General features: G+C 33.8%; 1 protein-coding gene across 1 annotated transcript; it reads left to right on the plus strand.

Moving 5' to 3' along the window:
• Nucleotides 1-94: 94 nt before the first annotated feature.
• On the plus strand, nt 95-899 carry LOC122590704. The gene is made up of 3 exons (XM_043762883.1): nt 95-166; nt 265-408; nt 485-899. Exons 1-3 carry the CDS (start codon nt 164-166, stop codon nt 872-874), a joined length of 537 nt encoding a protein of 178 aa, XP_043618818.1. The 5' UTR covers nt 95-163; the 3' UTR covers nt 875-899.
• The last annotated feature ends 14450 nt before the right edge of the window (nt 900-15349 follow it).

A 15349-nucleotide genomic window follows, 5' to 3' on the forward strand; every position in this document is an offset into this window, starting at 1 on the left:
TTATATCAAGTTAAAACTCTTTGATTTTTTAATTCAACAGACACATGAACTATTTGATGAGCATTCCAAGAAAAATAAGGATGTACTTCACCAGATTTTTAAGTCTAATTTGGAGAATTTCTTTAATAATGATCCTGATGTGCTGTCATTTAGAGAAGTCGATATGGTATGATACATATTTGTGTGTCTTTCCATTCATTTGAATTTGATTTTTCTTAATTGTTTATCTAACTTATTTTGTTTTTGCTTTAAACTACGAAATAGATATTTATCCCAATCTGTCGTGGGCAACATTTTTATCTTCTGGTTCTGGAGATAACAGATGATTTAAATGGCTTTCATATCATCGACAATATCACTTCAACTTCCGATTTCAAAGACAAGTATGAGAACGTGTGTGATACTGTGGTATGTACAAATCAAATCAACTCTCTTTTATTTAATTTTATAAAATTAGCTAAATTTGCTTTTGATATTTGTATAGCTTTATCACTTCTCAAGGCATTTCAAGAATGTGAATCCTCTATTGTCAAATATTCTTGATTTATACCAAGCAGAACAACTAGATCTTCAATGGCATACAGAAAATAACAATATTGACTGTGGTGTTTTTCTTATGCGACATATGGAATGTTTTATTGGTCAACCATCCAAAAATTGGAATTGTGGTATTCCAGTCGAATCCAAGGATCAGCTTGAAGTACTTGTGAAGTTGAGGATAAAGTATGCCATAAAGATGTTGACACATGACATTAACACTGAAGCGACAAAAATACTTGAGGATGCAAATGAGTATAAAAGCATGTATAGCATTAAGGAAATGAAAGAGAACTATCTAAGAACAAGAGATTATAGGGTTCGCCGTGCATATTGAAATAGTTTGTGAAATAAAGTTGTATAATCTGTTATGAAACAAATATGATGAGAATGTTATATTTATGCATTTCAGCAATAGAAAATGAAATATAATTTATTTTTTCTAGATACATGAATAAAATCAAATATGATTTTGTATGGGAATTTCACAATGTATGCTTAAAATCATTTTTGATTATGAATAAGTTTCTATTTAAGTAACTTATTTTATTGTCACATTGTGCTATACAAAATCATATAACTATTACCCATGTATACATAAAATCATTTTTGATTTTCAATAGTTGATCTTGTATATGTTTTTCACAATGTATCCTTAAAATCATTTTTGAATATGAATAAATATATTTTTATGCAAGCCATCTTGTTTGACTAAATATGTAAAAAATATCATAAATCTTTTTGTACATTAACTTTATCTGTATGGAAAGCATATAGAAAATCATATATGATTCTAAATAATGATTTTAAATATTTTTCTTTGTAATAAAATCAACTATGATTTTGTATGGGTATTTCATTATAACACCCCGCTAAAGCGGAATATACGGGATGCACAGATAAGCACAATTGCACACAGTACAAGTTCCAACACAGCCATTAATCATTAAAAGAACAGAAGTACGATAGTTATTACGGAACAAGGGATGTAACCCGAATAGTCAATAATCATAAGACAGAACAATTGTCTTTAAGAACCAGAACTTGAACTGAAATAGCAAAGGAAAGGTCTTCACAGCTCCTGATCTTGAACGCTCGAACAATTGCCAAATGGATGAGTTTAAAAGAGGAAGACTCCTATGCTAACAAGATCTATAAGCCTAGCTTGAAAATCATGTAAGTTCAAAAGGTCAACTATCAAAAGTAGTTGGTGAGATTCACATAATGTACGTTTTAGTCTACATATAAGTATATATGTATAATAAGAACAGGATCACAAGAACAAGATCACAAGATTTGTACGTTGAACCAAAGTACTTTATAATAGTAAGAACTGGGTCATAATCTGCACGTTTAGCATAAGTACTTTATAATAGTAAGAACAGAACAAAAACATATAATGAACTATAGATATAAATTGTCACTGCTAACCAGATTGGCCAGAACTGAACTGTAATGTAAAGATATGCTCAGAAAGTTCAAGCACGTCAAGTAAGATCTAGGTCAGAACAAGAACAAGAACATGAACAAGTAATATGCATCCTCCAGAACTGCGGAGAATGAGGATGGGCCTACCCTAAACAGCGCTGTCCATAATTACCTATGGTTTATTCCCTGAACTGTGGGATATGAATTGATAGCAGTGAACAAGAACTGAGCATGTTAAAGATCAAGTATAATAGAGCATGTTAAAGATCAAGTATAATAGTATAGATGTATTTAAGATCCTGCCCATTCAAGAATTAAATACTCTTTTAAACAGTTTAAGAATCTTATCATGTAATAAACAAAATATGTTCGTGTTCAGATTCGGAAGTAAGGTGTATAACAATGGTGGAAGTGTGTGTGTTAGTGTGTGTATTGAGAGAGAAAGGTATTTGTGTGTGGAAAGATTGGGAATTGATTACTTTTCAATGTGCGTGAAAGTTACAAAATGTTATCAACAAGGTTATGAAATGAGAAGGCTTGAGGGGTATTTATACTCAAGGTATAACACATAAGCTCCCCCTCAACCTTATAACACACATTCAAAATTACAATGTTAAGAAATGCAACTAAGCACTATTTAAATTTCTAACATTCTCCCCCTTAGTGCTTGGTTGTCTATCAATGGTTCCTTCTGTTTCTCCTTCTCCTTTCTGCTCGTCTTTTCTTGTTCTTTCTTTTCTTATATTCTTGAGCTGCTTTTAAGGTTGATGGCTTATCATTCTCGAAACTCTAGAAGGCCCTCTTCTTGTAACTATTCCAAGAGTCATTCCAATACTTCTTGGGAATGAAATGCCAGTTAGCACCTTCAGGACATTCATCTGGCAATCTAATGTTGTCTTGGAAGTTCACTGGAGGAATATTGTGAGGACCTCGTTCATGACTTGGATTCCAAAGAACCCATGAACCTGTCTCAGTATGAATGATTCCTTCTCTTGGCTTTATAGTCCTGGTGATAATAAGATCCCTTATCCTTTGACGCATATCAATAGTCTCTTGGATACGTCTTATGTGACTTTCTCTCTGTGTCTTGATATCTTCATCTTCATTAGGATCAACATTTTCATGTATGGCTCTTAAGAAGAACAAACAATATTTCAAAGTGCCATCTGAATAATTGGGAAAATCAGATGCACGAATAAAGATCTTCCACTTGAGGTTGTTAATGAAGACAAATCCATCCAATTCTTCAATAAGATCTCCAATCTGATATGAATCTAACTCATATACTCCGGCTCTTTGATTTGGTCTTGTAAGATTGATTCTTTTTGTCCTCCTTTCTAAACCAATATGAAAGTCATTAAACTCATAAAATCTGATCAAAGCTTGAATATGACTCTTCAAGGCTTCATAAGCAAGGAGTTCATCTGGAGTCTTAATGATCAAATGAGCATATTGATTGTAGAGAAAAAGGATGTCAGACACTGGCAAGTATTGGAAAGATTCTTCTTGAATGACATTGATATGGCCATCAGCTCTGCGAACTCTGAAACAAACAAGTCTCTGGTGTTGGTATTTGACAGGAGCAAACAACATCAACACACTTGTGATTGGACTTTGAAACTGCTGATACCACCAATCACCTCTAACTGAACTTTCAGCATTTATCACCTCCAAATATGCATCCCTTTGACCTTGATGTCTGAACAGAAAGAATGCCCTCAATCTGTTTAAGGTCATGTTGAGTCTTTCATCAGATGAGCAATACATCTGAAAGGCTCTTTCTTCAATATATCTTGCCCTTCAATACATCAGATGCTCAAATCCAGAATCTGTGCATAATTCTCATGGAAATACCCTTCATTGATTTGCCAAATTCTGTTTTGATGGATTCTCGGATGTCTGACTCCCATACTAAGTTCTCTTGGAGTATCAAGATTGTTTGTGTCTCTCAGATCATAGATTATCTCTTCAAAGATATCTTTTTCAAATTCTTCTTGAGACATAGCAGGTCTTGGTGGAGCATCATTAGAATCATCCGAATCAGAATCATCATCATCATCTGTACCATTTCTTGGTTGAAATGGATCAGGATCACTCGACTTATCAGAACTTGATGTTGTAGAGTAATAATGAGAGATATAGCTGACAAGTGGAGGCAAGTCATCTGTATCAGAATCATGAACTTGTGATGATGAAGGTATGTTCATTCTCTGATCTTGATCATGAGAAGAAGTAGCTAGAGGATCTGCACTCTGATTTTGATCTTGATTTTCAACTTCTACTTCAAACTCTCTCAGACTCTCGACTCTTAATTGCACAGCCATTTCTTGATCTTGAGCTTGATTTTCTTCTTGAGTAGCAGCAGAATCTTGAGCAACATTCTCTTGACCACCTGATTCTTGTGTCATTTCATAACCCTCTCTACTATCTCCAATATTCTCCCCCTCGGGTTGATCATCAGGATCTTGATCATCCCGATTTCGTGAGATAGTGGCCAGTCTACATTGTTGGTCAAGCTCATTGATTCGTTTCTGAAGTGCTTCTGTTTTAGCCTTATGTTCACTTTGAGTACCCAAGAAATACAGATAAGAAAGAATTGATTGACAAATGGCTTTCTTTGGTGGATTTAGATTTGGCTCTTCAGATCTCAACCTACGCAGGACTGCCATGATGAGAGTATCGGTTGATATACCACTTTCATGAAGTCGACTGGAAGAGCAGTCATCCAGATATTCATCACTTGTATCAGACTCAGAAGAAGATGATGAACTAGAAGAATGATCAGGAGAATTAGGATCAGGAAATGATTGTTGATCTGGAATGAATGGTGTAGATGTCATTGTTGTTGTTGTTGGTATTTGTGGTGGTGTTGGTGATGTTATTGTTGATGATTGAATGATTGGTTGTGTTGTTGTTGTTATTGTTTGTGATGACAAAGGAATGACAGTTGTTATTGTTGAAAAATGAGTTGTTGTAGGTGTTATTCTAGATGGTGGTGGTGAAATCGGAGTTACAACTGAAGTACCAATACGAAGCGTACCTCCAATAAGTAATCTTCAAGGTGAAGAACTGGTTTGGGACACAGGAAGTTTACCAATAAGAATATATCGTGAAGCACGCAGTACACTTTGTTGACCTTCCTCGATACCTTCAACCATATGAGTCAACAATGTACGAGCTACAGGTGGTAATGTAACATTAACAGGAGAATCAGAAATTGGAGTATCAGAACCATGAGAAACTGGCACATCAGTAGTTCCAAGTGGCTCTACCGAGTGACCCGAAAACATCATTACTGTCTCAGGATTTCCTGTTGATTCAAGAGTTTGAACAACAGTTGATGATTCGGCTTCGCAACCTGAATCCTTTGGGAAATGGACAAACATAACACCGGTGTCACTTAGATCAACCGTTAAACCCAAAGCACGAATAGCCAAAGCAACTGCTCGAGCTCGTGAGATTTCAAACTGTCGCTTAGCTAATTCAGCTTCAATGGTGCCTTCGTTCAAAGCTGGCATAATGTTAGCAATGGAAGGACTTCCAAACAATCTTCGAGAGGGCACTAAAGCTGAGCTCTCTATGTTTGTTCCAGCAAAATCACTCAGATTTGCAAGTGGTACAACAATCGGTGTCAGTGTCCTAGGGGTACTAGATAAACGTGCAGAAACGACAGGCAAGAGAGGGGCAGATGTCTCTTTAGCTTCAACATCCACAGACTCTGAAGGAGAATGGGATGGATTACGTGGATTTTGCCCATGTAATAATGAGACGTCAGTCTGTAGAGAGACTTCCGAATGGCTAGTGGAGGTTTGACCTTGCAAGAGTTGGGAGCTCTTGTCTTCTAACCTAGGTCGAACCCGGCGTTTATATGTGTTTTTGACTAATTGGAGGCCAACGTTTTCTTTTTGCCTTTCACCTAGCCCGGACCTCTCATCCTCTCTAACATTTTCGACTCCTCCCTCATTTCCTCCTTGTCCCTCCGGGATGTCCATGACATCATCAGCAAACTGATTGGCATCATTATTAGATGAATCAATATTAGAATCAACTACATCCTCTGGTTCAGCTTGTTTGAAACGATCATACTCAAAGCGTGATTTCTTGAATGTTTTCTTTTTAATATTGACAGGAATGGACTTCTTGCGGCCTTGATGGTATGTCGGTGTGGGAGATAGCATTATGGATGAAGATATGGTTGATGATTGAATTTATGTTGGAACTGATAGTGATTGAGGCATTACTGGGGGTTCAGGGGTGATGATTTCTGGAAGTGGTGTTGATTGAAATGGTGATGAATTTCTTTGTGGTGATGGTGATCTTCTGATATTTGAAGTTTTAGGAGGTGGTAATCGGATAGGTCTTGGAGTCCCAGACTCAGAGATAGTATTCTCAGAAGATGTAGGAGAAGAAGGTTCAGCTGGTGTTTTTCTTTTCAACTGCTTTTTCTTTGAAGAACTTCCCTTCTTCTTCTGTTGATGCACTTTCTTACTTAACTTTAACACAAAAATTTCACCTTTCTGTTTCTTACTCTTTGACCTACCTGAACTGGATTCACCCTCACTCTCTTTTCTTTTCCTCTTAGACCCCTCACTTGGCAACATATGCACAACTTGGGTAGGAACCGGGAGGCTTTCCGGTCCCAGAGTTGTTCTAATCCAGTCCAGATATGCCTTCTTGATATCATCAGAATCGGGAACCATATCAAGTAAAAATGATGGAATCAGATAAGAATAGTTAGGAATACCAGAGTCTCTAACAAACTTGAAAGGATGAGTAACAACTTTCCCTGTTTCAAGAAGTCTTGGAATATGCTTCTTGTTCCTGATTATACTGCGAACAATTGCTGAGAGAAATCTTATGAAAGGAATATACTTCTTGGAAGCGGATATCTTTCCATTGACTACTACTATCAGTTGATCCCAAAGAAGTTGAGCAATGTCGTAGTGTTGATTGAACACAAACCCATAGAATATGTACAGCATTGACTGGGTCAGGTTATCCATGCCTCTTGTATATGGAGTGAGGCAGTTGCTGAGAATAGAAAAGACATAATACCAAATTCTTGGTAACTTCTTCAGCTTGAAGTCTGTCATCTTGGTTAAAGGACCTTCATAACCAAGTGAAATCAAGGCAGCAAACATCACATCATTTGACTCAAATGTATCATAATCATTTCTTCCATTTAAGGTTGCTTTTGGTAGCCTTAAAATTCTTCTGAAGTCATCTAGATTGAACTCGAAGTCATATGTATTATCTCCAGAGTGAATTTGAAATTGAAAATAGCTTTGACGACGTAGTTCTGGAGATTTGACTTTGGCTTTTGTTCTTGAGGATGATGGATCTTGTGGTTGAACAAAAGTTATTGATCTCCACATATCATACAGATATACTTTAGCTAAGTCAACATCCACTATGAGTGCATGTGAAAGTGGATGATTATGGAAGATACTTGAAACGATTGGAAAGCCGGGAGCATTGAAAGGATCATACAACACTCTATTATTTCTCATGTTCCTTGTATTACCGGCAGTGAGAATTTCTTCAATCGATTCATTAAGTGCTATCTCTTCATCATGTTCAATCTCTTCTTGATGATCCATTATTTTATATTTTTCTAATTTTAAGACATAAAGACAATTTAATGGACACAGAAAACAACATTTGAATAGCAAATAACAAGGTTCACACAAACAATTTATATAAGATACAAGGAGGTTCACAAAGGCGATCAATTCAGTGTATCCTTTATAAATCATTTGTTATGAGAAAATAAACACAGAATAGTTAAACACATATTTTCCATATACAAATTTACAAAGAAGTTCACACAGGCGATCACTTATTTGTACTCTTATATACTTTGATATGTATAGAACTTTGAAAATAAGGTATAATCATATAAGTACAATATACTTAAGAATAGTAAGGAAGTACACAAAGGCATTCGATTCCTCGTATTTCAAATATATTACAATTATATGATCATACAAAGTAGTTTGTCACACCACACAATAAGAAAAAAAAATTAAAAAATTTTGGAAGGAAAAAAAATTCTAAGTATAGAAAACCAGAACAATCTAAATTAGATCTTTCTAAGTTAAACTTAGTTGAAGAAATGAAACGGCCTAAATTTAGATCGTCTTGAAAACTTTAGATTGAAAAAAAAAATTGAAGTATGGATAAATGAAGATGAAACGATCTAAAATTGGATCGTTTTAAACCTTTATTTGAGAAAAAGTTTAAGTATGGGAAAAGAAGTGAAACGATCTAAAAGAGATCGTTTTACAATTTACCAGTTAAAATCAATTTTGAAGTGAAGAAAAATGAAACGATCTAATTTAGATCGTTTTGGAAAAATTTTGAGAAAAACTTCACTTCTCCTTTTTAAAGATTTTCTAACACTTAAAAATATAAAGTGAAATCAAATTCATGATCTCTCCTTACACTTAAAAGTATCAGTTTTGAGCAAACCGAACTCATAAGAATTCAGTTACCCATCAATTGAAATCCAAACACAATTCATCAATCACACAGCGTTCAGACCCTAAGACAATCCTGAAAAGATCGTCTTGGTCTCAGTCACAAGGGTTTTCAAAGAAATTACATGAAATGAGAATCAAGAATGGTCTTTTATAAAGTCGTTTTATTTCCAAGTCATTTAGAAGCTAAAACGATCTAAATTAGATCGTTTTAGAATCAAACAACTTAGACATAAAATAACTTTGCCAAACACGAAATATTAGCCAAACAGACAATTACTTCAGCACACACAATGTATCAAAATGAAATTTAAGCATAGCTAAAACATTTAGAAACATAATAACCAACATCACAATGACATAAACCATCTAAAATGAACTTAACAGAATTTGAAGATCAAACACTGATCATACTTTCACAAGAACAGGGGGGAAGGGTTTTTTTGAATTTTCAAAATGATCAAATAAAGCATTTAAACATGTAACAATCATTCACACTTATCCTAAACATACTTCTAATGTACATGATTAACATAGAAACACTAACAGGCATGAGAAATTCAAGAAAAATCAAAAAATGAGATCTACATTCAGTTTCGGAATAGTACATGTGGATGTGATTAGATGATGATAGTGTTATGGAAAGAAATGATCACAAAAAGTTTTGCAACAAAACCCTTAATTTTGTTTTGATGATCAGCAACAAAGATTATGATGATGGATATTGGGTGTGTGAGTGTGTGTGAGTTTACGGGTATATGTGATCGGATAAAAGACAATAAAAGGAGATTTCCCTCCTTAAAGAAGAAGATAAAGAAAGTGGGTCGGGTCAGGCTGACTGGATCGGGTTTGGTTATCTGGGTCGGGTATGGATTAAATCAGTATTGCGCTCAATTGTTTTTGGGCTTTTTCATATAACAGAATTTAAAACAATAATAAACAAAACAAAACAAAACAAACAAAAAAATATTTTTATGAATTTTAAATTTTCAAATTTTATATTTAGTTTTTCTAAAATAACAATGAGTTTCTAATCAAATAGTGCAAATACACAAACTCCCCCATGATTCATGAATTATCCTTTTACTCGCCCTCAAATATTGCATGATATGAAACATATTGCACATAAGCATAGCATCAATGTTTGACAGATAATGAATGAAAATAGAAAGAGATGAAGGATTTTTTACAAAACATGTAGAGGCAAGTAAGTGCATTGGTAATGAGCACTTATTTGAGATAGTTTCTTTGAAAAGAAACTCATTTCAGGATCATGTGTTGAATAGCTTCCAAAGTAGAAATATTTAACACAGACCTTTATTACCTGCAAAACAAATCAACTTTTTCTAGGTACCCATTGTTGAATGGGTCCTTTTGGGTCAGATGAATTATTCAAGGTATACAAATGAGGTTTACGAACAAGAGGTTTATTCTTCAAATTCATCACAATACCATTAGAATCAACAATAAATGGTTTAGAAATCACAGTAGAAGGTTTAGATTTTATTCCAGACAATGGTTTAGCTTGATTACTCAAATTTGAATCATTTTCCTTATTTGGAACATTTTTCTTGTAATCATTAGCTTTCCACTTTTTTCTAACTGAAGATTTAGAAATCCACATTTGTTTATTAATTGAGTTTTTCTCTTGATGTTGATAACTTGTTTTCTTGTTTGAAGATTTTTGATTCTCTTTCTTTGGTGTTGTAACAGTGAACCAACCATACTGATCCCTATAACTGGTTATACCCTTAGATGTGTCTTTTGTTAACAAAACTTGGCTAGATTTTGACATCTTAGGTATTGAACTAGGTTTAGAGATAGTTTTAGAAGCAAAGGTTCTAGAAACAGATGTAATATCAACCTTGAGCTTTGGGTTTTAGGAATGGTTGTCTTACCTTTCACAGCTGGTGCATGCTGACCTTTGGTGAATAAAATGAAGTTGGAGCAATTTTAGATTTAGATTCTTTCTTTGGTTCAACTTTAGGCCTTTTGTAAGAAAGTTTTTTAACTTCTTTTTCAATTTTTGATTGACTTTCTGGTTGAGAACCAGTTTTGGTAGTCATCTGTTCAATCAATGCTTTTGCTTTAGCCTTAAGATCTTTAGGAATCTCAATCTTATGCTCTGAAGTCACTTTACTTTAGTCATCAGATGTGGTCACTGGGGTATCAAAAGAAAGTATCTTCTTGACAGAAGCAAGACGTTTAGCCTTCAAAGCTTGAACTTTCTCTTCAATTTGAAAGAATGATGATAACATTGTTGTAGACATCTCTTTAATGTCTTGAGGAGAGATGCTTCCACCCTGCATTTCTTTATAAGAATTCTCACTCCCATTGGATGGAGTGGAACAATCATCAGAATTATGATTATGCATTATTTGGGTAGGGGTAGTCTTACTTACTTTTGGAGAATGATCTTGAGTTTTCAGATGTTCAATGTCCTTTTGTTGAGACTCAATCTTTTGTTTTAGGTTTTCAATCTCTTTATTGAATATGGTAGTTGGAATGTAAGCTCTGTGAGAAATTGATTGTGAAGACTCTTTTTGAGACTCATTTGCTTTAATTGAAATGTTGTCTATTTCTTCTAACTCATAGATTGATCTGTTATGAGTTTTCTTGTAAGTATCATTGAAATGTTCATCTGAATTGGTTTTGGTCTTTCAACATCATCTGACTCATAGTCATCCTCAGATGGTCTGATGAAATTTTGAATCATGCCAAGTCTAAGAAATTTTTCATCATACATAGCACCAAGATCTTCTTTTTGGATTTTTTCTAAATGTGTTGGATTCTCACAACCCAAACCAAGAAGAAGTTCTGATCTATCAATCTTTGATTTATTGTAATAAGCAGTGAAATCCAGGAAAGGATTTTGTTCTATTTTGTAGATTTTCTCTTGATAGAACAAAATGTTTGCTTTCAAATCCTCAACTTGTTTTTGAAGAGTTTCAATTTCAACTCCTTTGAGAAAACAAGAACAGTTTAAATCATAAATTTGTCTTTCATGTTTTTCACAATTTGGTCTCATATCTTTCATTTTGTTTGTGAGAAACTCAACATCTGCTTGTCTTGCATTTGCTCTTATCCATTCATTGGTTTTCTCAAGCTGTAAGGTCTCAATGGTTTGCTTGAGTGAATGGACAGTCTTTTCAAGGTCTTGACATTTATTGGTTAAATGGGCATTGGGTGAAACAACTTGAGAACTGTTACTTGACAAATGCATTTCTTTCCAAGAGTCATAGTTAACTTTGAGAGCATCATGAGCTATTGAGAGTTCTGAAAAATTTTCATTAAGTTTATCAAACTCTTGTTTAGCTATTTGCAAATTGGTTTTCAAAGTTAGATTTTGCTTTGTCAAAATATCAGTAGTTGTTTGAAGAGACAAGTAATCATCTTGGGAAAGGAATTTTACCTCACTAGTTGAAATTTCTGAATCAATGTTGATTGTTGTCATATGTAAAGATTGAATTACAAATTGAAAAAGAATATTTTTGAAGTTTTTGAATTTAAGAAAAAGATAAAATTGTAAACAAAACTTGAATTTGAAAAAAAAATTTCAAACTAGAACGATCTAAATTTAGGTCGTTTTAGAATCTTTGAAAAATTTTCTAAGTATTGGAAGAAAAAGTGAAACGATCTAAAAAGAGATCGTTTTAAAAATTGGTAGAAGAGTTAGAACGATCTAAATTAGATCGTTTTAACAAGACAATGGAAAAATTTTCGAAGTATGGAAAATTTTAAAAATTTGGGTAGAGTAACAAAATGATTTGGAAGAACTTTGAGCAAAACCAATCTCAAAGAGATCAGTTACCCAAGGAAGGGTGTGATTCCCAACCACAACAACTTCAAAAACAAATTCCACACAACACAGTTCACACAGAACTCAACAGCTAGAACAATCTAAATTAGATCGTTTTAGTTCCTTTGAAAAAGATCGTCTTGAATAAACCTGCAAAAACAACAGAAAAGACAAAATAGTCGTTTTTTTTATACAAAATTGCTCAATTCTGACTCAATTTTGAAAGTTAGAACTTGATCCAAACATCAAAATGCTCAGAAAAAGATGGCGCACAACCCTAGAAACAATTCCATATCTCAAATCAACTCAATCGTGAAAATCAAAGTTTGATCAAATTTTCTAAAATTTTGATTTTTAATCAAAACTTTGAATTGGATTCTGAAACTTAACAGGAAGTTTTTCGAGATGATTTAGAATAAATCTATATGAAAATTGATTGTGTATTGGTGATGAACAGTTATGGCGGTAAACGGTTTTTGAACACGAAAAAAGAGAAATTCGAACAAAATTACAATCAATCTGTAATGAATTTGTTCTGGATCGTCAATAGATTGTTGTTATTCTCTGATACCACATGTAATAAACAAAATATGTTCGTGTTCGGATGCGGAAGTAAGGTGTATAACAATGGTGGAAGTGTGTGTGTTAGTGTGTGTATTGAGAGAGAAAGGTATGTGTGTGTGGAAAGATTGGGAATTGATTACTTTTCAATGTGTGTGAAAGTTACAAAATGTTATCAACAAGGTTATGAAATGAGAAGGCTTGAGGGGTATTTATACTCAAGGTATAACACATAAGCTCCCCCTCAACCTTATAACACACATGCAAAATTACAATGTTAAGAAATACAACTAAGCACTATTTAAATTTCTAACATATCATAAGTAGTTCAAGATCATAATATAGTACGTAGAATAGTTCAAGAACATATGTACAAGTACAAAATAGTTTTTATGCTTTTCAGTCCCCGATAAAGAACAAAGTGTACGGAAGGGGGATTAGTGAACTCACAGTGATCTGGTACAAGCACAGTTTACAAGCACAGAGAACAAGGACAGGGATAGATAAGTTATATCTATCACAATCCAAGCACGTCTTGAAGGAAGCCTAAGTACATATCATTGATCATAAACAAGTATGCATATTAGTTCATGTGATTATTTAATCACTGAAATGTCCTTGATGGACTGATGATTTGGTCCTTTGAAGATCTTTGAACGTTTTGACTCAAAAGAGTTTAAATGAACTTTGAGTACATGAACTGGACTTGAATTGAACGTCTTTGAACTCACACATAAGTCATTATCGTGTTAATGAGTTGAACGTGTCTTTAATAATGAACTTTAGCTTTAGGAACTCAATTTAGGTGTTCATAGAACTTGCTCTTTAATGATTACGATGAATCATGACTTAAATGTACTCGATTAGGGTTTGCACAATGTACGTTGTTCTAGATCGTTTTAGGAACTAGCTCTAAGGATTAGATGATAGGAACATGATCGTTTAGTTTTCTAGATGTAGAAGATCGTATTGAAGTTTAGTTATGATAAGTTATTGATGCAATATCGTTTAGGGTTTCATTAGGTTCAGATTGTCCTAGGTTCCAAGCACAAGATCGTCCTAGGTATCATCAAGTCAAGATCATTTTATAGTTCCTAGCTCAAGATCGTCTCATGGTAGCATGTTCAAGATCGTTTTATGCACATTGAATCAGGATCGTCCTAATGGACTTGAATCAGGATCATTTCAATGATCCAAGAACGAGAACAAGACACATGATCATTTCTAGTTCAAGAACACTTGATTTGAGCGAAACCGATCTTAGAAGATCAGTTACCCAGGAGTGTACCAACACAACTTTCACTCGAGATCAAACGAGCAAGCACGAGAGAACAAGGTCTGTCTAAGGACAATCTTGGGACCAAGATCGTCCCATTCAGGACCGTCCCAGCCTTCACACGAGGTTGAACAAGCTCAAGTACACCAACGAACGTTTAGATCGATTTCAGAACTTATTTGGACATAACTCTAGCACATATATGCACCATAACATTAACTAATAACAATTTTAATGATTTCAAGACCATTTATAACATGAACAAGTCATGACACTCAAGAACAAGTTGTACTTTCATATTAAAAAATGGGTTTTGTAGATTAAAGCATGATATGACCCAAATTTGTTCACACCAATGTTATTAAACACATTTAGACACGAACCCATTATCTATTTACACGATTTTCATTCAAAATTGGACCAAATCATCAAGAACATGAACTTGAAAAAGTACACTTTTAATTTGATCAAAAATTCATAAAATGTTGTTGTTACCTGAGATTTGATTCAAGAAGTATGTTTTGATTATCACAAGGATGCTAAAAGTACAAACGATTTTGATTTAACAACCCAAAATCAAGAGATGCTTTGTGTGTGTGTTTTGGTGGCTGCAAGTGTCTGTTTTAGTGAGAGAAGTGAAAGATGGAAGGAGATGAATAGTAATTCTTTTCTCTCTCTAAGGTTTCCATCTCCTTCTATTTATACAATCCCATAGTAAATGAACTCAATAAATGCAAGGACTATTTGTGAACATTTTGAACTAGAACTTTTATGAACACGAACGTTTACAAACCGAACTTTAATATTTTATCATACTTAATCATGAACTCGTCATATAAATCAGGATTCAAGATCGAATTGACCTTCATATGAACACATAATTTAGGTCTAAAGCATGTTAAGAACTTAAATTAATTGAAATGTCTAGCCGTTCTAATTGCGAAAGTACGTTTCAAAGAACTTATTTAGAACATTTCTAAGACGGTTGTTACATTCATAATGTATGCTTAAAATCATTTTTGATTATGAATAAGTTTCTATTTAAGTAACTCATTTTATTTTGTCACATTGTGCTATACTATATGATTTTGTATAACTATTACCCATGTATACGTAAAATCATTTTTGATTTTCAATAATTGATCTTGTATAAGTTTTTCACAATGTATCCTTAAAATCATTTTTGAATATGAATAAATATCTTTTTATGCAAGCCATCTTGTTTAACTAAATATGTAAAAAATATCATAAATCTTTTTGTACATTAAT

Source organism: Erigeron canadensis, chromosome 3 (genome assembly GCF_010389155.1).
Source record: "Erigeron canadensis isolate Cc75 chromosome 3, C_canadensis_v1, whole genome shotgun sequence".
Taxonomy (NCBI): domain Eukaryota; kingdom Viridiplantae; phylum Streptophyta; class Magnoliopsida; order Asterales; family Asteraceae; genus Erigeron; species Erigeron canadensis.